The sequence below is a fragment of the Pocillopora verrucosa genome, chromosome 4 (genome assembly GCF_036669915.1).
Source record: "Pocillopora verrucosa isolate sample1 chromosome 4, ASM3666991v2, whole genome shotgun sequence".
Lineage (NCBI taxonomy): Eukaryota > Metazoa > Cnidaria > Anthozoa > Scleractinia > Pocilloporidae > Pocillopora > Pocillopora verrucosa.
In genome coordinates, this window is record NC_089315.1 from 14,565,719 (window position 1) to 14,587,949 (window position 22,231).

Below are 22,231 nucleotides of genomic sequence, written 5' to 3' on the forward strand. Positions count from 1 at the left end.
AAAATCCTCCTCGATTTTAGTCATAAGGGAGGAGATGATACAATTTCAGACCTGATTGACAAGGAAGTAAGGGAGCACTTACAAGAACGAGGATTGGGTATGAGTTTTTCAGGCTCTTCACGCCTTCCTCGGCCAATATGGCGGCTAAAATTAATGGCTTTTGTATAGTAAGACGGCAATATGCAAGATGAGATTTTTCAATGACCCAGCTCAACTCGCCTTGTTCTCTTTTCCCAGATTCTCCCTATGAAGCTTGAAAGAGAGTAGACGGTAGCCATCTCAAAATCTATTGAGAAGGGTTTGTGGGGAATGGCGCCCAAAAATCATCCAAGTATTTTACACACATAACTGCTAGTTTCCAGAAGAAATTATTGTAACTAGCATTCACGTGAATCCTGCTCAAAATTTTGAAGCAAAAAAAAATACAACATTGTAGACCAGCAGGAAATTATCTCAAGCACTGAAACTTCAAATACAAAGACGAGCACTGTAAAATATAATTTAAAGAAAAAACGCAAAGCAGAAAGAACTTGACCAATTTCCAGTCAACTAATCAGTCAGCGTTCGGCTAATAACGCTTATATCGTGCCCTGTGCGTTGAGAATATCTGGTACGCTACCCGTTAATGAAATATAAAAATTCCAAAAGTAACTTCGATTATTTGAAAATCGAACTATGATAATAATGTGCACAAACAGGAAGCACAAACCGTGTGAGTGAACATCGATCGCTTTGATGGAAGAGACGAACACGAACAAGTTTTTAACACTTTGTTTCCATTAAATAGTTCAGTCATATCACACAATATGAATTCTACTTAATATATACATGTTTCGCTCAGGTCATTTACCCTCCACTTTTTCGTTTCCTCCAACAAAATTTAAGGCTGGGTTTTGAGATTTTCTTTAAAGGTTAAGTTAAGGGAAAATACTCTGGCGCAATATAACTCTGGAGGGGGGCATGCAACTATCCAAGATTTCACCTAAGGCAGAAATGTTTCGCCGCCTTTGATTGCCTCGTGCAACGAAATCAATGAGAAAGGGACACAACTTGTGTCTTGTGGTTCAGAGATCTTGTTTCGGTGATTAAGATCATGATATCCGTGCAAACTTAGCTTAAACGTTTTCGTGACTAATAACTGAATGATACTCGCTACTTCAGTCCTGAACTTTGGCGTTTCATCAATAGTAACGAGCGACTAAAGAGCAACCTTCAAGGCAATCAAATCATAAATTGAAGGGTGCTATATATCAAACACTCTACTGAACTGGGTAAAAGGGCTGTCATCTGTGTAATAACAATTGTTGGACTCCACAATACGAGTGGTCAAAGCTATTTAGCATGTATGTAGATATTGATCAGTGTTTAGGCGTTCCTTGTTCGAGGAAGCCGGGATCTCTTTCTATGATAAACAGTTTGTCGTAAACAAGATGCTGGTGTTGAAAATCCTATCACTTTTAAGGCTCGACTATTTTCACACCAGTGAAGTTTCCTTTAAATTGTCCCCACCAGAGAACAAGGCCTGCTTGTGCGATGTCACAGTTTGCCTTCTGAGTTGCAATTTCATCCCCTGAAAGGACTCTGCTCCAAAGATTGACTTCTGTTACCTCACCCGGACCAAAGCTCTGTGCGCTATCAAAGCCCCCTCCGACGCTATCTTGATCTTGTCCAATGACAACTGTTCCGCCGGCTGGTATCTGATGATTTTTCTTCAGGTCTGTTCCATTGCTTTGAAGTTGTCCATCCATATAAAACTGCCAGTAGCCTTCGGTGTTTTTCCAGGTAACACAAATGTGATGCCACATGGTATTATTAATTTTGACTCTGGTGTCCATATTACTTAGAAAATAAAAACAAACAATTAAAACTATGTTAGAAACTCTCGTTTCTTGACTGACTGCGGTCCAATTGTGGCATCAAGATATATATATATATGTATATATATATACATATAGTGCTACATATAGAATAGGAATGCATGTTAACAATGTCGTGTGAGCTGCTGGAATGGAAGATAAATTAAGTTATTTTAATGTCACTTAACTTTTTTAAATTCCATTGCTATTTATTTCATTCGATCTCCAACACGCCATAGCTTTTAATTTTGTCACTAACAATGATTTAATCACTAGACATATTTAATTATTTATTTAAAGTCGCTTGGGAGCAAAAACAAGAGAACGTGATTGTTAACAACGCCAAATACAATCAGAAACCTCGATAATACTCCGCTGGGAGCACTTTAGCCCATTGCGGAAACAGGCATATCATTTTTGTGAAGCTGAGCCAAGGACCCTAAAAAAATTCATCTTTGCGCCCCTTTATCGCGCGTAATTCACCATTCATTCCGGTATATTTTTACTTCTCTTCTATCCTATTCTATTGTGTTATTGTGTTGTGTTCTTAGGCGACAAACTTTATTCTTACAGTGCTTCACTCCACCCAGGAGTATTACGGCACACTGTCGGGGAAACCGAATGAAATGCTGAAATTACATTCCAGGGGGAGGTATTAATACTCCTACGAGTCGCTTTATTTTAAGAAAAGCGGGATACGGTTTGGCTGGATGACCCACTTGACTCGAGTACAGACTTTATCTATCGTGTTTGTCATATCACTTACTCATTTCCCGAGGCTATGCCGATCCTAATTCCTGGTTTAATTAGACGAACGTAGAAGGCATTTCCATAAGGTGCTCCAATAGTCGCATAACTGTAGAGGAACTGTTCACCATTCAAAATTGTATCCTTCATTTTGACAAAAAGGCACATAGTAAATTCCGAGAGACTAGACGAGGTGGCGTTTGTTATGCTGGCGTAACTCTTTATGCTAGGCTGTCCAAAGACCATTCGGTAAGCTGTAGGAAACAACAAAACACAATCTTCTTTACTCCAGTTTCACTGAAATGACAAAGCAACTCTTAAATTGGATGAATCTCACTGCGAAATTTCCGGATTAGTCTTGTTTCAGAAATTACTTTATATCTCATGTCCGCTACCGGATCACGTACGTAACTGATAAACACTAAGTGCAAAGGGTTCTGTCTAAAAAGAACAACTCTTTACGAAATAAATAGGCCAGAGAATTCGGGATGAGAGGATTATTCAGCCGGGAGGGGACATACAAAAGTAATCCTAACGGTTATTGCAACAGATACCCAGAGTAAAGATTGTCTTTGTTTTTTGAAAAATCTTGCTTTGGCTTCCGTATGGCTACCACGCACGCCAGAAAGAAAGATACAAGAAAAAGTATCTTAAGCGCTCTGAGATGTCAAAGGTAGCTTGTGGTGTTCGCCTAAATAGGTGGGCTCGTTTGAAGTTATTCTGACTTCTAAAACCAAAAAAACCTTGAGGTATAAACTTTTCACACAATTTAAAATCCAACAGTTACTTTCTACTTCTTTCACCCTTTAACCCCTAAGAGTGACTCGCACCTAATTTCTCCCTACAACATCAGCGCTGAATCAAACATCAAAGTCATTAGAATAAAGGAAATGATCACCAACAAAAGAAGCTTTTGATCGGTAAACAAACTCTCCTCGTCAGCCAGCACCTTAGGAAATGTATAGAGAACAGTATGGAGAATATGCATACTGATGTTATGGTGTAAAGAGTTAAAAAGCGATAGATTGGATTAATATAAGTATGTGAGCAATTGCACACTTACCCCTCCCCTAACATTAACCTTAACTTGTTATCAATTGACGATTGTTGGGTTAGGGGAGGGGTAGGAGCGCAGTTGTTCAGATACCGTTTACAGCTTCCTGTTGCTGATGATTATTAGTTAACAAAAATTTTTATGAGAAATCGTTATCAAAATAAAACATCGGCGTATTCTGTCTTCCAGAACCTTAATTAATGTTCCATCTAGAACTTTCTAAAATGTTGAATTGTCATCCACATCTCCACGAGAACTTCTCTTTGTAGAAGGAAGCTTGCGCTCTAAGAATATGTCATCAAAATACGATACACGTCTCTACAAACCTGATGAGCAAGACAGGCCTTCAATCTTTTCACACTGTGTCCCGTAAAATCCTGGTGCACAGCTGCAGTTATATTCGTTGACTTCGTCTGTGCAAGTTCCATTGTTTTTGCAGGGATGGCTGTCACAGGGAACTTTTTGCGATTACAAGACAACATTTCAAAAGAGTTGTTGTCAGTAAAAAGAAGCTACGTCATATGGCGTCTGACATACCGATCTTCAAACCATATATGATTAAGGTGGTCTAGCTAATAACGCTTTTGAATCGAAATAAATCTCTTGAGCGTTACAAAAGATAAACAATGCGAAAACTTTTAAGGAAAAGATCTCATCAAAATAGCGTTCGAACGAAGTCTGTTTGCTTGTTTGCAGAAAACCGTCTCGCTACATTTTTTCAATTGTCGCACATAAACGTAACAGGAAAACTGCTCTCAAGCTTTTCTCGACAGGCAGCACATTACAACTTCTTTCTACTCTACAAATTTGTTTCTTACACAGATCAGCACAAGTTTCTCCGGTCCAAGGGGGCTTGCATTGGCATGAATAAGTTTGCTTTTTCTCGTCATAAAAACACACACCACCATTTAAACAGGTGCTGGCTGCTAGTCGGCAATCCTAAATAGAAAGAGTAGCCGATGGAATAATGAGAAGAATATACATAAACATAAATATGCTTCAAAATTATTTCACTTTCCTACTGACGGATTAAAAACAATTGGCTGGAATATAGTCACGCTCTCAACTACGGTTTTTTTTGTTATCTCCTAGATCCAGCTCCAACAACCTGGTGGGTATCAAGCCTACCCTATCGCCAAATTTAACGAAACAATTTATCTGTCCTTGCCAATTCTTCAACAAACTTCTGAAATATGATTTACAAGGTGGTAATGCGTTTATAGGCAAAAACAACGAAAAAAAAAACCCTGGCTGCCTAAAAAGTTTGCTTTTAACTACGCATTTAGTCAACATCTACAAGTACATGTATTGACTTCTGCCAAACAAAGTCAAGGCATGTTATTTTAGTTTAGTTAAAAACTACTACATATTCAAACACAGTAACATGCGATTTAAATTACTACATTTGCTGGAAAAGGATTTCATTTAAAAGGGAATAAAAGAAAGTGCATGTGCCATTCCCAAGACTTGCTTCTGCTGGCAAGCATCAGTTCTAGTTTTCTGTTCTTTACAAATATTTGCATAATTAGTGAATGGTTTCTTTAAGGTGCATAACATTTGCAGTTGATTTTACCTATCACCAAATGCCCGATGGAATATTTTTCTTCATCTCTTCTTGTTATTATTGTCCTTAAATAGTTAAAGGAAAAGTATTTTTCTGTTTTCATGAAAAAGAACTTCTAACTTTCATGCTAAACCGGTAATCGATGAATGCTATCACGAAAGGTCTCAAACGTCGGCGGGGAAACAAAATATTTGTTTGGTGCAACCAGCTTGTTTTTGCGGCTCACGAACTGCATGATGGTGGGTGGATCTTTTCGCAGAAAAGGAGGTTAACGGGCAACTAAAACAAAGCGTTGAAAATTATTCCGGGTATAGAAATAACAACGGTTATTCTTACTAGTTCTCTTTGGTCGTTATGCAGGTTGTGTGTCTGGTACCACAGCTCGGCATAAAAATTCAGTTTTCAATCATCTTTGGATTTTAGTTTTTTTATTCATAATTTTTATTGAATTCTGGAGCTCTCCGAAAAAAAAGATCGCACTGAAGACCTCTGCCTAATTCAGGGTTTATTTTCCTGAAGTAAGGGAAGAGTTAAACTGTAAAGATGAAAACTTGCTTAATTAGACGACTTTTCAAAATAAACGAATTGGTGACTAACCTGCAGATGATTAAACTTGGTATCGCTGAATACACTGCAAACGATCAAAAAAATTGCAATTATTTACCTTAATAAGTGTTGAGAAAATGACTTCCGCCTCAACCTGTAAATGTGCGTTTTCTTTGATAACGTCGTGCTTGTTTAGTTCACAAGTTCCTTTGCCATCAGACTTGGAAGTTTGAGGAGTAAGTTTGAAGTTTGTTGAAGTACACCAGGCGTTTTTCAAACAAGACTGACTACACCAAATTTGACTGGTCGACTTAAACCGTTTCACGACAAAACCTTTAAGCCGCTTATTTGTCAACGTTGTGAAATATGTTGATCGAGAAAGGGCAGACGATTCTACTCCTGCGTGGAAAACTGCGCAGAGTAATATAACTCCTCGAAAGAAGACAAAGAGGGAAGTGTTTTCAAGTCCCATCGCGAAAATTGTCATCACAGAATAAGTCTGTTTACTGTCTTTCCCGATGTCCTTAAAGATGTACCCCACGCAATCCGAATCTTGATTGGTCAACTTCAGCGTAATTTAGAAAAGAAAAGATTATACATGATAACCAGCTGAATGACAGGCCGCATAACAGAAAGTCAAAATGGACAAAACTTTGCATTTGAAATTTGCATTCGTGCTATAACTTTGCGCTCGTGTTACATGAAAAATACACTCGTTTTCGACCAATCGGACGCACGTGACTTTTTGATGTATATTAATACATATTAAATTCAAAATGAAATGATTCAGTCCCGTGAATCACTAGAATTGTAAAGTCAAGTCTGGAAGCCTAAACAACACTAAATCATTTAAAGCTCTGACAAATTTTTGTTGGAACTATTTTCAAATTATCGACTGACATTACAAATCGGCTTCATGAAAACCTGAATATTAATATGATCATCCAATTATTCAAATTATTTACCTGGCGAGATCAAAATTAGAGAAAGGACTTGCTTAGAGTGAGCTCGTATTCCATAGGCCACATCTCCCATGACAAATGCACCACTTTGACCGACACTGAAATTGGTAATTTTAAGGAATACGCCACACTTCGTGACAAGCAAACAAAAACAAAACAGAATATCTGACAATATGCCATCTTATAACGGAAACTAGACAGGTGAATTCATCATCATGCGGTAAAATATTAAAGTATTGGATAATTGATCATGAATATTTCTCGTTGAATACACAGCTGCCTCATAATTTTAGTGCAAATAAAGTAAAAAAATTGCTATCCAAAGGTAGGGGGTCTCAACTGTCAGTCGTGAAAGAATAGAACTTGGCCGGGGGCGATAAAGACGCTTTTAAACTTGAGAAAATTAAAAGGTGGCGGTATCGAGGATCTGTCGATGGCAAACAGAAGCATATAACTTAATTTATATGCTAAGTTATATGCCTGCGTTAAAAATGATTAACTTGGTAAAACAACAGCGCTAAAGAAGCCTTTTTTGATGCATTTGAATGTTTCCTGGCCATCATTTTCGTTAGGGACCTTAGTAGCTCTCAGCCTCTCTAATTTGTTTCCCAAGCGCTTTTCGCATTTTTCTCTCTAAAAATAAGAAAAAAAGAAAATCGTCCTCGATTTTAGTCACAAGGCAGGAGATGATGCATTTTTTAGACCTGGTCGACAAGGAAGTAAGGGAGCACTTACAAGAACGAGAACTGGGTATGAGTTTTTCAGGCTCCTCACGCCTTCCTCGGCCAATATGGCGGCTAAAATTTATGTCTTTTGTAAAGTAGGACGGCCATGTCCAATGACTTAGGTCAACTCGTCTTGTTCAATTTTTGCCAGGTTCTCCCTATGAAGCTTAAAAGAGAGTGGACGGTAGCCATCTCGAAACCTACTGAGAAGGGGTTTGTGGGGAATGGTGCCCAAAGATCATCCAAGTATTCTACACACATAACTGCTCGTTTCCAGGAGAACTTCTAGTAACTAGCATCCACGTCACGTTCTTGCTCAAAATTTTTAAGCCAAAAAAATACAACATAGTAGATCGGCAGGAAATTATTGCAACCACTGAAACTTCAAATACAAAGAAGAGCTCTGTAAAATTATAATTTAAAGACAAAACGCAAAGCAGAAAGAACTCGACCAATTTCCAGCCAACTAATTAGTCAGAGTTCGGCTAATAACGCTTATATCGCGTTCTGTGCGTTAAGAATATCCGGTACGCTATCCGTTAATGAAGTATAAAAATTCCAAAAGTAACTTTGATTATCTGAACATCGAACTATTATAGTAGTGTGTACAAACAGGAAGCACAAGCCGTAAGAGTGAACATCGACCGCTTTGAAGGAAGAGATGAACACGAACAGGTCTTATGACGCTTTGTTTTCATTAAATAGTTCGGTCATATTACACAATATAAATTCTACTTGATATTTACATATTTCGCTCAGTTCATTTACCCTCCACTTTTTCGTTTCCTCCAACAAAATTTAAGGCTGGGTTTTGAGCTTCTCTTTAAAGGTTCAGTTAAAGGCGAGACATGACTCCTCCTAAATAGAGTGCTCAATTTGGACATAAAATAAATAAATGACACTCTTGATATATCTCCCATTCCAGCAGCTCACACGACGTTGTAAACATGCATTCCAATTCTATATGTAGCACTATATGCATGTTTACAACGTCGTGTGAGCTGCTGGAATGGGAGATATATTAAGAGTGTCATTTATTTACTTTATTCGAAAAGAGAAAGACTCCGTTTTTGCGGGAATTCACTGTGCAATTTTTCTTGCTCACGGAAATTCTCAAACTCCATACACTCAACTTTCAACACGCCATAGCACTTAATTTTGTCATTAACAATGATTTAACCACTATACTCATTTAATTATTTATTTTTAAGTCGCTTGGGAACAAAAACAAGTTACCGTGGTTGCTGACAATGCCAAAACCTCAGAAGCCTCGCTAATACTCTGCTGGGAGCACTTCAGCCCATTGCGGGAACAGGCATATTATTTTTTTAACGTGAGCTAAGGTTAGTGTGAATCTCACGTGAAGGAAGGAGCTCAAAGAATTCATCTTCACTTCCCTGTCTCGCGCGTAATTCGCCGTTCATTCCAGTATATTTTTAGTTCTCCTCTATCTTGTTCTATTGCGTTATTGTGTTGTGTTCTTGGGCGACAGACGTTATTCTCGCAGTGCTTCACTCCACCCAGGAGTATTACGGCACACTGTCGGGGAAACCGAATGAAATGCTGAAACTTACAACAGATAAGCATCCCATCCAGGGGGGAGTATTAATACTCCTACTGGTCGCTTTATTTTAAAAAAACCGGGATACGGTTTGGTTGGAAGGGCCATTTGACTCGAGTACAGACTATTTCTATCGTGTTTGTCACATCACTTACTCATTTCTCGAGGCGTCTATAGAGATCCTAATTCCTGGGGAAAACAGACAAACGTAGAAGGCATTCCCATAAGGTGCTCCAATAGTCGCATAACTGTAGAGGCAGTGGCCACCATTCAAAATTGCATCCTTCATTTTGACAAAAAGGCACATAGTAAAATGTGAGAGACTAGACGAGGTGGCGTTTGTTATGCTGGCGTAACTCTTTATGCTAGGCTGTCCAAAGACCATTCGGTAAGCTGTAGGAAACAACAAAACACAATTTTCTTACCTCCAGCTTCACCGAAATGGCAAAGCAACTCTTAAATTGGATGAATCTCCCTGCGAAATTTCCGGATTAATCTTGTTTCATAAATTAATTTATATCTCATGTCCGCTACCGGATCACGTACATAACTGATAAACACTAAGTGCAAAGGGTTCTGTCTAAAAAGAACAACTCTGTATGAAATAAGTAGACCAGAGAATTCGGAATGAGAGGATTATTCAGCCGGGAGGGGACATACAAAAGTAATCCTAACGGTTATTGCAACAGATACCCAGAGTAAAGACTGTCTTTGTTTTTTGAAAAATCTTGCTTTGGCTTCCGCATGGCTACCACGCACGCCAGAAAGAAAGATACAAGAAAAAGTATCTTGAGCGCTCTGAGATGTCAAAGGTAGCTTGTGGTGTTCTCCTAAATAGGTGAGCTCGTTTGAAAGTATTCTGACTTCTAAAGCCAAAAAAACCTTGAGGTATAAACTTTTCACACAATTTAAAATCCAACAGTTACTTTCTACTTCTTGAACTCTTTAACCCCTAAGAGTGACCAGCACCTAATTTCTCCATACAACAACATCAGCACTGAATCAAACATTAAGGTCAGGAGAATAAAGGAAATGATCACCAACAAAAGAAGCTTTTGATAGGTAAACAAACTCTCCTCGTCAGCCAGCACCTTAGGAAATGTATAGAGAACAGTATGGAGAATATGCATACTGATGTTATGGTGTAAAGAGTTAAAAAGCGATAGATTGGATCAATATAAGTATGCGAGCAACTGCACACTTACCCCTCCCCCAACCCAACATTAGCCTTAACTTGTTATCAATTGACGATTGTTGGGTTAGGGGAGGGGCAGGAGCGCAGTTGTTCAGATACCGTTTACAGCTTCTTGTTGCTGATGATTATTAGTTAACGAAATTTTTAGGAGAAATCGTTATCAAAATAAAACATCTGCGTATTCTGTCTTCAAGAACCTTAATTAATGTTCCATCTAGAACTTTCTAAAATGTTGAATTGTCATCCACATCTCCACGAGAACTTCTCTTTGTAGAAGGAAGCTTGCGCTCTCAGATTATGTCATCAAAATACGATACACGTCTCTACAAACCTGATGAACAAGACAGGCCTTCAATCTTTTCACACTGTGTCCCGTAAAATCCTGGTGCACAGCTGCAGTTATATTCGTTGACTTCGTCTGTGCAAGTTCCATTGTTTTTGCAGGGATGGCTGTCACAGGGAACTTTTTGCGATTACAAGACAACATTTCAAAAGAGTTGTTGTCAGTAAAAAGAAGCTACATCATATGGTGAATGACCTACCGATCTTCAAACCATATATGATTAAGGTGGTCTAGCTAATAACGCTTTTGAATCGAATTAAATCTCTTAAAGCATGAGCGTTACAAAAGAAAAACAATGCGAAAACTTTTAAGGAAAAGATCTCATCAAAATAGCGTTCGAACGAAGTTTGTTTGCTTGTTTGCAGAAAACCGTCTCGCTACATTTTTTCAATTGTCGCACATAAACGTAACAGGAAAACTGCTCTCAAGCTTTTCTCGACAGGCAGCACTTTACAACTTCTTTCTACTCTACAAATTTGTTTCTTACACAGATCAGCACAAGTTTCTCCGGTCCAAGGGGGCTTGCATTCGCATGAATAAGTTTGCTTTTTCTCGTCATAAAAACACACACCACCATTTAAACAGGTGCTGGCTGCTAGTCGGCAATCCTAAATAGAAAGAGTAGCCGATGGAATAATGAGAAGAATATAAATAAACATAAATATGCTGCAAAATTATTTAACTTTCCTACTGACGGATTAAAAACAATTGGCTGGAAAATAGCCACGCTCTCAACAACGGTTTTTTTGTTATCTCCTAGATCCAGCTCCAACAACCGGGTGGGTATCAAGCCTACCCTATCGCCAAATTTAACGAAACAATTTATCTGTCCTTGCCAATTCTTCAACAAACTTCTGAAATATGATTTACAAGGTGGTAATGCGTTTATAGGCAAAAACAACGAAAAAAAAACACTGGCTGCCTAAAAAGTTTGCTTTTAACTACGCATTTAGTCAACATCCACAAGTACATGTATTGACTTTTGCCAAACAAAGTCAAGGCATGTTATTTTATTAATGATCTAGCTTCTATAAACTTCAGTTAAAACTACTACATATTCAAACACAGTAAAATGCGATTTAAATTACTACATTTGCTGGAAAAGGATTTCATTTAAAAGGGAATAAAAGAAAGTGCATGTGCCATTCCCAAGACTTGCTTCTGCTGGCAAGCATCAGTTCTAGTTTTCTGTTCTTTACAAAAATTTGCATAATTAGTGAATGGTTTCTTTAAGGTGCATAACATTTGCAGTTGATTTTACCTATCACCAAACGCCCGATGGAATATTTTTCTTCATCTCTTCTTGTTATTATTGTCCTTAGGTAGTTAAAGGAGAAGTATTTTTCTGTTTTCATGAAAAAGAACTTCTAGCTTTCATGCTAAACCGGTAATCGATGAATGCTATCACGAAAGGTCTCAAACGTCGGCAGGGAAACAAAATATTTGTTTGGTGCAACCAGCTTGTTTTTGCGGCTCACGAACTGCATGATGGTGGGTGGATCTTTTCGCAGAAAAGGAGGTTAACGGGTAACTAAAACAAAGGGTTGAAAATTATTCCGGGTATAGAAATAACAACGGTTATTCTTACTAGTTCTCTTTGGTCGTTATGCAGGTTGTGTGTCTGGTACTACAGCTCGGCGTAAAATTTCAGTTTTCAATCATCTTTGGATTTTAGTTTTTTTATTCTTAATTTTTATTGAATTCTGGAGCTCTCCGAAAAAAAAGATCGCACTGAAGACCTCTGCAATTATTTACCTTAATAAGTGTTGAGTAAATGACTTCCGCCTCGAACTGTAAATGTGCGTTTTCTTTGATAACGTCGTGCTTGTTTAGTTCACAAGTTCCTTTGCCACCAGAAGTTTGAGGAGTAAGTTTGAAGTTTGTTGAAGTACACCAGGCGTTTTTCAAACAAGACTGACCACACCAAATTTGACTGGTCGACTTAAACCGTTTCACGACAAAACCTTTAAGCCGCTTATTTGTCAACGTTGTGAAATATGTTGATCGAGAAAGGGCAGACGATTCTACTCCTGCGTGGAAAACTGCGCAGAGTAATATAACTCCTCGAAAGAAGACAAAGAGGGAAGTGTTTTCAAGTCCCATCGCGAAAATTGTCATCACAGAATAAGTCTGTTTACTGTCTTTCCCGATGTCCTTAAAGATGTACCCCACGCAATCCGAATCTTGATTGGTCAACTTCAGCATAATTTAGAAAAGAAAAGATTATACATGATAACCAGCTGAATGACAGGCCGCATAACAGAAAGTCAAAACGGACAAAACGTTGCATTTGAAATTTGCATTCGTGCTTTAACTTTGCGCTCGTGTTACATGAAAAATACACTCGTTTTCGACCAATCAGACGCACGTGACTTTTTGATGTATATTAATACATATTAAATTCAAAATGAAATGATTCAATTGCGTGAATCACTAGAATTGTAAGGTCAAGTCTGGAAGCCTAAACAACACTAAATCATTTAAAGCTCTGACAAATTTTTGTTGGAACTATTTTCAAATTATCGACTGACATTACAAATCGGCTTCATGAAAACCTGAATATTAATATGATCATCCAATTATTCAAATTATTTACCTAGCGAGATCAAAATTAGAGAAAGGACTTGCTTAGAGTGAGCTCGTATTCCATAGGCCACATCTCCCATGACAAATGCACCACTTTAACCGACACTGAAATTGGTAATTTTAAGGAATACGCCACACTTCGTGACAAGCAAACAAAAAGAAAACAGAATTTCTGACAACATGCCATCTTCTAAACGGAAACTAGACAGGTGAATTCATCATCATGCGGTAAAATAGTAAAGTATTGGATAATTGATCATGAATATTTCTCGTTGAATACACAGCTGCCTCATAATTTTTTAGTGCAAATAATGTAAAAAAATTGCTATCCAAAGGTAGGGGGTCTCAACTGTCAGTCGTGAAAGAATAGAACTTGGCCGGGGGCGATAAAGACGCTTTTAAACTTGAGAAAATTAAAAGGTGGCGGTATCAAGGATCTGTCAATGGCAAACAGAAGCATATAACTTAAGTTATATGCTAAGTTATATGCCTGCGTGAAAAATGATTAACTTGGTAAAACAACAGCGCTAAAGAAGGCCATCATTTTCGTTAAGGCATTTTTCTCTCTAAATATAAGAAAAAAAGAAAATCCTCCTCGATTTTAGTCACAAGGGAGAAGATGATACATTTTTTAGACCTGGTCGACAAGGAAGTAAGGGAGCACTTACAAGAACGAGAACTGGGTATGAGTTTTTCAGGCTCCTCACGCCTTCCTCGGCCAATATGGCGGCTAAAATTTATGTCTTTTGTAAAGTAGGACGGCCATGTCCAATGACTTAGGTCAACTCGTCTTGTTCAATTTTTGCCAGGTTCTCCCTATGAAGCTTAAAAGAGAGTGGACGGTAGCCATCTCGAAACCTACTGAGAAGGGGTTTGTGGGGAATGGTGCCCAAAGATCATCCAAGTATTTTACACACATAACTGCTCGTTTCCAGGAGAACTTCTAGTAACTAGCATCCACGTCACGTTCTTGCTCAAAATTTTTAAGCCAAAAAAATACAACATTGTAGATCGGCAGGAAATTATTGCAACCACTAAAACTTCAAATACAAGGAAGAGCTCTGTAAAATTATAATTTAAAGACAAAACGCAAAGCAGAAAGAACTCGACCAATTTCCAGCCAACTAATTAGTCAGAGTTCGGCTAATAACGCTTATATCGCGTTCTGTGCGTTAAGAATATCCGGTACGCTATCCGTTAATGAAGTGTAAAAATTCCAAAAGTAACTTTGATTATCTGAACATCGAACTATTATAGTAGTGTGTACAAACAGGAAGCACAAGCCGTAAGAGTGAACATCAATCGCTTTGAAGGAAGAGACGAACACAAACAGGTCTTATGACGCTTTGTTTTCATTAAATAGTTCAGTCATATTACACAATATAAATTCTACTTGATATTTACATATTTCGCTCAGTTCATTTACCCTCCACTTTTTCGTTTCCTCCAACAAAATTTAAGGCTGGGTTTTGAGCTTCTCTTTAAAGGTTAAGTTAAGGGAAAATACTCTGGCGCAATATGACTCTGGAGAGGGAAATGCGACTATCCAAGATTTCACGCAAAGCAGCAATTTTTTTTATCCTCTCTTTTTCCGCCGCCTTCGATTGCCTCGTGCAACAAAATCAACGAGAAAGGGACACAACTTGTGTCCTGTGGTTCAGAGATCTTGTTTTGGTGATTAAGATCATGATATTCGTGAAAACTTAGCTTAGACGTTTTGTGACTAATAACTGAATGATACTCGCTACTTCAGTCCTGAACTTTGGCGTTTTATCACAGTAAAGAGCGACTACACAGCAACCTTAAGGTTATCAAATCATAAACAGAAGAGCGCAATCTATCAAACACTCTACTGAACAGGGTAAAAGGGCTATAATCTGTGTAATAACAATCGTTGGACTCCATAATACGAGTGGCCAAAGCTATTTAGCATGTGTTTGGATACTGATCAGTGTTTAGGTGTTCCTTGATCGAGGAAGGATCTCCTTCTGTGATAAACATTTCGTCGTAAACAAGATGGGGGTGATGAAAATTCTATCACTATTAAGGCTCGACAATTTTCACACCAGTAACGTTTCCTTTAAATTGTCCCCACCAGAGAACAAGGCCTGCTTGTGCGATGTCACAGTTTGCCTTCTGAGTTGCAATTTCATCCCCTGAAAGGACTCTGCTCCAAAGATTGACTTCTGTTACCTCACCCGGCCCAAAGCTTTCTTTTTCTTCAAAGCCCCCTCCGACTTTATCTTGCTCTTGTCCAATGACAACTGTTCCGCCGGCTGGTATCTGATGATCTTTTTTCAAGTCAGTTCCAGAGATTTGAAGTTGTCCATCCAGATAAAGCTGCCAGTAGCCTTTGGTGTTTTTCCAGGTAACGCAAATGTGATGCCACGTGGTATCCTTAATTTTGACTCTGGCGTCTTTATCACTTAGAAAATGAACATAAACAATTAAAACTATGTTAGAAACTCGTTTCTTGACTGATTGCGGTCCAATTCAATGTGGCATCAGGATTGGTTGTTCACCCTTATTTGAACTGTTTCGACTTTCTGGGCCTCATCAGTGCAATGCTAATGTAAGGAAGGAGGTGCAAGCATTTAGCTACCCCGAATGATTCCACAATTGTGGTATCATCCAACCCATGTCAGAGGACTTTTGAGAATGCACAATGGCGAGACATGACTCCCCCTAAATAGTGTGCTCAATTTGGACATAAAATAAATAAATGACACTCTTGATATATCTCCCATTCCAGCAGCTCACACGATGTTGTAAACATGCGTTCCAATTCTATATGTAGCACTATATGCATGTTTACAACGTCGTGTGAGCTGCTATATATATATTAAGAGTGTCATTTATTTATTTTATCCGAAAAGAGAAAGACTCCGTTTTTGCGGGAATTCACTGTGCAATTTTTCTTGCTCACGGAAATTCTCAAACTCCATACACTCAACTTTCAACACGCCATAGCACTTAATTTTGTCATTAACAATGATTTAACCACTATACTCATTTAATTATTTATTTTTAAGTCGCTTGGGAACAAAAACAAGTTAACGTGGTTGCTAACAATGCCAAAACCATCAGAAGCCTCGCTAATACTCCGCTGGGAGCACTTCAGCCCATTGCGGGAACAGGCATATTATTTTTTTAACGTGAGCCAAGTTAAGTGTGAATCTCGCGTGAAGGAAGGAGCTCAAAGAATTCATCTTCACTTCCCTATCTCGCGCGTAATTCGCCGTTCATTCCAGTATATTTTTAGTTCTCCTCTATCTTGTTCTATTGCGTTATTGTGTTTTTTACTTGGGCGACAGACTTTATTCTCACAGTGCTTCACTCCACCCAGGAGTATTACGGCACACTGTCGGGGAAACCGAATGAAATGCTGAAATTGCAATAGATAAGCATCCCATCCAGGGGGAAGTATTAATACTCCTACTGGTCGCTTTATTTTAAAAAAACCGGGATACGGTTTGGTTGGATGGGCCATTTGACTCGAGTACAGACTATTTCTATCGTGTTTGTCACATCACTTACTCAATTCTCGTGTCGTCTATAGAGATCCTAATTCCTGAGGAAAACAGACAAACGTAGAAGGCATTCCCACCAGGTGCTCCAATAGTTGCATAACTGTAGAGGCACCGTTCATCTTTCAAATTTGTATCCTTCATTTTGACAAAAAGGCACATAGTAAATTCCGAGAAATTAGACGAGGTGGCGTTTGTTATGCTGGCGTAACTCTTTAAGCTAGGCTGTCCAAAGACCATTCGGTAAGCTGTAGGAAACAACAAAACACAATCTTCTTTACTCCAGTTTCACTGAAATGACAAAGCAACTCTTAAATTGGATGAATCTCACTGCGAAATTTCCGGATTAGTCTTGTTTCAGAAATTACTTTATATCTCATGTCTGCTACCGGATCACATACGTAACTGATAAACACTAAGTGCAAAGGGTTCTGTCTAAAAAGAACAACTCTTTACGAAATAAATAGGCCAGAGAATTCGGAATGAGAGGATTATTCAGCCGGGAGGGGACATACAAAAGTAATCCTAACGGTTCTTGCAACAGATACCCAGAGTAAAGATTGTGTTTGTTTTTTGAAAAATCTTGCTTTGGCTTCCGCATGGCTACCACGCACGCCAGAAAGAAAGATACAAGAAAAAGTACCTTGAGCGCTCTGAGATGTCAAAGGTAGCTTGTGGTGTTCTCCTAAATAGGTGAGCTCGTTTGAAGTTATTCTAACTTCTAAAGCCAAAAAAACCTTGAGGTATAAACTTTTCACACAATTTAAAATCCAACAGTTACTTTCTACTTCTTTTTACCCTTTAACCCCTAAGAGTGATTAGCATCTAATTTCTCCATACAACAACATCAGCGCTGAATCAAACATCAAGGTCATGAGAATAAAGGAAATGATCACCAACATAAGAAGCTTTTGACCGGTAAACAAACTCTCCTCGTCAGCACCTTAGGAAATGTATAAAGAACAGTATGGAGAATACGCATACTGATGTTATGGTGTAAAGAGTTAAAAAGCGATAGATTGGATCAATATAAGTATGCGAGCAACTGCACACTTACCCCTCCCCTAACCCAACATTAACCTTAACTTGTTATCAATTGACGATTGTTGGGTTAGGGGAGGTGTAGGAGCGCAGTTGTTCAGATACCGTTTACAGCTTCCTGTTGCTGATGATTATTAGTTAACGAAAATTTTTATGAGAAATCGTTATCAAAATAAAACATCGGCGTATTCTGTCTTCAAGAACCTTAATTAATTTTCTATCTAGAACTTTCTAAAATGTTGAATTGTCATCCACATCTCCACGAGAACTTCTCTTTGTAGAAGGAAGCCTGCGCTCTCAGAATATGTCATCAAAATACGATACACGTCTCTACAAACCTGATGAGCAAGACAGGCCTTCAATCTTTTCACACTGTGTCCCGTAAAATCCTGGTGCACAGCTGCAGTTATATTCGTTGACTTCGTCTGTGCAAGTTCCATTGTTTTTGCAGGGATGGCTGTCACAGGTAACTTTTTGCGATTACAAGATAACATTTCAAAAGAGTTGTTGTCAGTAAAAAGAAGCTACATCATATGGCGACTGACCTACCGATCTTCAAACCATATATGATTAAGGTGGTCTAGCTAATAACGCTTTTGAATCGAAGTAAATCTCTTAAAGCATGAGCGTTACAAAAGAAAAACAATGCGAAAACTTTTAAGGAAAAGATCTCATCAAAATAGCGTTCGAACGAAGTTTGTTTGCTTGTTTGCAGAAAACCGTCTCGCTACATTTTTTCAATTGTCGCACATAAACGTAACAGGAAAACTGCTCTCAAGCTTTTCTCGACAGGCAGCACTTTACAACTTCTTTCTACTTTACAAATTTGTTTCTTACACAGATCAGCACAAGTTTCTCCGGTCCAAGGGGGCTTGCATTCGCATGAATAAGTTTTCTTTTTCTCGTCATAAAAACACACACCACCATTTAAACAGGTGCTGGCTGCTAGTCGGCAATCCTAAATAGAAAGAGTAGCCGATGGAATAATGAGAAGAATATAAATAAACATAAATATGCTGCAAAATTATTTCACTTTCCTACTGACGGATTAAAAACAATTGGCTGGAAAATAGTCACGCTCTCAACTACGGTTTTTTTGTTATCTCCTAGATCCAGCTCCAACAACCGGGTGGGTATCAAGCCTACCCTATCGCCAAATTTAACGAAACAATTTATCTGTCCTTGCCAATTCTTCAACAAACTTCTGAAATATGATTTACAAGGTGGTAATGCGTTTATAGGCAAAAACAACGGGAAAAAAAACACTGGCTGCCTAAAAGTTTTGCTTTTAACTACGCATTTAGTCAACATCTACAAGTACATGTATTGACTTCTGCCAAACGAAGTCAAGACATGTTATTTTATTAATGGTCTAGCTTCTATAAACTTCAGTTAAAAACTACTTCATATTCAAACACAGTAACATGCGATTCGCAACAACCTCAAGCTTTTACTAATAGTGGAGTCACTGCACTTTTTTTTGTGATGCAAATGAGAAACAAATATGAACCCATCAGCCATAATGGCGGGGGATGGCATATAATTTTAAATATCTCGATCAATCAATGATGTTTCTAAATTCCTATATTTGCTGGAAAAGGATTTCATTTAAAAGGGAATAAAAGAAAGCGTATGTGCCATTTCCAAAACTTGCTTCTGCTGGCAAGCATCAGTTCTAGTTTTTTGTTCTTTACAAAAATTTGCATAATTAGTGAATGGTTTCTTTAAGGTGCATAACATTTGCAGTTGATTTTACCTATCACCAAACGCCCGATGGAATATTTTTCTTCATCTCTTCTTGTTGTTATTGTCCTTAGTTAGTTAAAGGAGAAGTATTTTTCCGTTTTCGTGAAAAAGAACTTCTAACTTTCATGCTAAACCGGTAATCGATGAATGCTATCACCAAAGGTCTCAAACGTCGGCGGGGAAACAAAATATTTGTTTGGTGCAACCAGCTTGTTTTTGCGGCTCACGAACTGCATGAGGTGGGTGGATCTTTTCACAGAAAAGGGGGTTAACGAACAACTAAAACAAAGGGTTGAAAATTATGGGTGTAGAAATAACAACGGTTATTCTTACTAGTTCTCTTTGGTCGTTGTGCAGGTTGTGTGTCTGGTACCACAGCTCGGCATAAAAATTCAGTTTTCAATCATCTTTGGATTTTAGTTTTTTTATTCATAATTTTTATTGAATTCTGGAGCTCTCCGAAAAAAAAGATCGCACTGAAGACCTCTGCCTAATTCAGGGTTTATTTTCCTGAAGTAAGGGAAGAGTTAAACTGTAAAGATGAAAACTTGCTTAATTAGACGACTTTTCAAAATAAACGAATTGGTGACTAACCTGCAGATGATTAAACTTGGTATCGCTGAATACACTGCAAACGATCAAAAAAATTGCAATTATTTACCTTAATAAGTGTTGAGAAAATGACTTCCGCCTCAACCTGTAAATGTGCGTTTTCTTTGATAACGTCGTGCTTGTTTAGTTCACAAGTTCCTTTGCCATCAGACTTGGAAGTTTGAGGAGTAAGTTTGAAGTTTGTTGAAGTACACCAGGCGTTTTTCAAACAAGACTGACTACACCAAATTTGACTGGTCGACTTAAACCGTTTCACGACAAAACCTTTAAGCCGCTTATTTGTCAACGTTGTGAAATATGTTGATCGAGAAAGGGCAGACGATTCTACTCCTGCGTGGAAAACTGCGTAGAGTAATATAACTCCTCGAAAGAAGACAAAGAGGGAAGTGTTTTCAAGTCCCATCGCGAAAAATGTCATTACAGAATAAGTCTGTTTACTGTCTTTGCCGATGTCTTTAAAGATGTACCCACGCAATCCGAATTTTGATTTGTCAACTTCAGCGTAATTTAGACAATTGTACTCGGATTCCTAACAGAAAAGATTATACATGACAACCAGCTGAATGACAGGCCGTTGTGGTTTGAAGTTTCAAATGCATTATGCACAGGTAACAACATGATTTCGAATTTAGTGTTGATAAGCTCGAGTAACTTTTTCAAAGACGGAAAAATTGCACGAGTCCCTAGGTCGAGTGTAATTTGTAGTCTGAAAAATGTATAAGTGCTTGTTTGTACAAATTGCACGAGAAATCATTTTGTTACTTATTAATAATTTACATAAAAAACGCATAACAGACAGTCAAAACGGACAAAACTTTACATTTGAAATTTGCATTCGTGCTATAACTTTGCGCTCGTGTTACATGAAAAAATACACTCGTTTTCGTACAATCGGACGCGCGTGACTTTATGATGTATATTAATACATATTAAATTCAAAATGAAATGATTCAGTTGCGTGAATCACTAGAATTGTAAGGTCAAGTCTGGAAGCCTAAACAATACAAAATAATTTAAAGCTCTGACAAATTTTTGTTGGAACTATTTTCAAATTATCGACCGACATTAAAAATCGGCTTCAGGAAAACCTGAATTATTCAGATTATTTACCTAGCGTCAAACATTTATGAGATAACAAGCACGAAAATGCATGCTAGGATCAAATTCAAAGATAAATTCAAAATGAAATGATTCATTTGCGTGAATCACTAGAATTGTAAGGTCAAGTCTGGAAGCCTAAACAACACTAAATCATTTAAAGCTCTGACAAATTTTTGTTGGAACTATTTTCAAATTATCGACTGACATTAAAAATCGGCTGCATGAAAACCTGAATAATTCAGATTATTTACCTAGCGTCAAACGTTTATGAGATAAAAAGCACGAAAATGCATGCTAAGATCAAAATTAGAGAAAGGGCTTGCTTAAAGTGAGCTCGTATTCCATAGGCCACACCTGCCATGACAAATGCAACACTTTGATTGGCCATCGAAAAGAGTTGAAAGCTGACGTTTCGAGCGTTAGCCCTTCGTCAGAGCGAAAGATGGAGGGCTAACGTCAGCTTTGAAACTCTTTACATGGCATTTAAACTTTTATTTGTTCCCCTTGTTCAACTGAAAATTCTAAAGACAACCGGAAAGTTAAGTATTTTCTTTGAAACATCCATTCCTTCATGTAATGGGTCACTTCTGATCCATCCAATCACCAATCTACACCTCTATCTATTTCATATCAGTAGAGATAAATGAAATGAAATTAGAGAAGATCTCCATAATGCACTGATATCAGTTTCAAAAGGAAAATTGAGCTCGCCTTTCATTGAATAGCTGTTTCGATGCCGGAAGCCTAATGTGCCAAAATTTATCATCTGTTTTGGCAGAACTTAGAGAAAAAGACGAAACAAGCAAAAACAACAAACCCGTTCGCTTAACATGTCGCCTGCACAAATTACAATTTTGTTAAACTACATTCCTCTGGAAAAAACAGCTTCTGAGGCCTGCACAGTTTATGTTACCTTCATTCCGAAAGATTTTGCCATTAAAATTCAAAATGCTAGCACATAGGCTGAATAGTAGGCGATAAGACCACATATTTTGTCAAACACATTTTACACGCCAAAAAAATATTTTGTTAAGACCGACAGAAGCAAGTCAATGTCTTCTTTCT

The 22,231-nt window shown here is 38.0% G+C and overlaps 3 protein-coding genes across 4 annotated transcripts; all 3 read right to left on the bottom strand.

Annotated features, from left to right (window-relative positions):
* Positions 1-805: 805 nt before the first annotated feature.
* Positions 806-4,484, bottom strand: LOC136280630 (neuronal pentraxin-2-like). Of its 2 annotated transcripts, none has more exons than XM_066166222.1 (3): positions 4,476-4,484; positions 2,623-2,857; positions 806-1,839 (listed from the first exon to the last, which is right to left on the bottom strand). In XM_066166222.1, the coding sequence occupies exons 2-3, from the start codon at positions 2,847-2,849 to the stop codon at positions 1,458-1,460; spliced, it is 609 nt and encodes a 202-aa protein (XP_066022319.1). In that variant the 5' UTR covers positions 2,850-2,857; positions 4,476-4,484; the 3' UTR covers positions 806-1,457. The 2 variants fall into 2 exon arrangements, with proteins under 2 accessions (XP_066022319.1, XP_066022318.1); XM_066166221.1 differs by lacking the exon at positions 4,476-4,484 and adding an exon at positions 3,984-4,077.
* Positions 3,976-12,656, bottom strand: LOC136280309 (fibropellin-3-like). Its single transcript, XM_066165321.1, has 7 exons — positions 12,293-12,656; positions 11,041-11,148; positions 10,542-10,673; positions 9,171-9,408; positions 5,819-5,852; positions 4,476-4,596; positions 3,976-4,115 (listed from the first exon to the last, which is right to left on the bottom strand). Exons 1-7 carry the CDS (start codon positions 12,654-12,656, stop codon positions 3,976-3,978), a joined length of 1,137 nt encoding a protein of 378 aa, XP_066021418.1.
* Positions 12,657-14,489: 1,833 nt separating this feature from the next.
* Positions 14,490-20,944, bottom strand: LOC136280626 (sushi, von Willebrand factor type A, EGF and pentraxin domain-containing protein 1-like). Its single transcript, XM_066166215.1, has 5 exons — positions 20,115-20,944; positions 18,545-18,665; positions 18,046-18,177; positions 16,677-16,914; positions 14,490-15,564 (listed from the first exon to the last, which is right to left on the bottom strand). Exons 1-5 carry the CDS (start codon positions 20,481-20,483, stop codon positions 15,183-15,185), a joined length of 1,242 nt encoding a protein of 413 aa, XP_066022312.1. The 5' UTR covers positions 20,484-20,944; the 3' UTR covers positions 14,490-15,182.
* Positions 20,945-22,231: the final 1,287 nt, after the last annotated feature.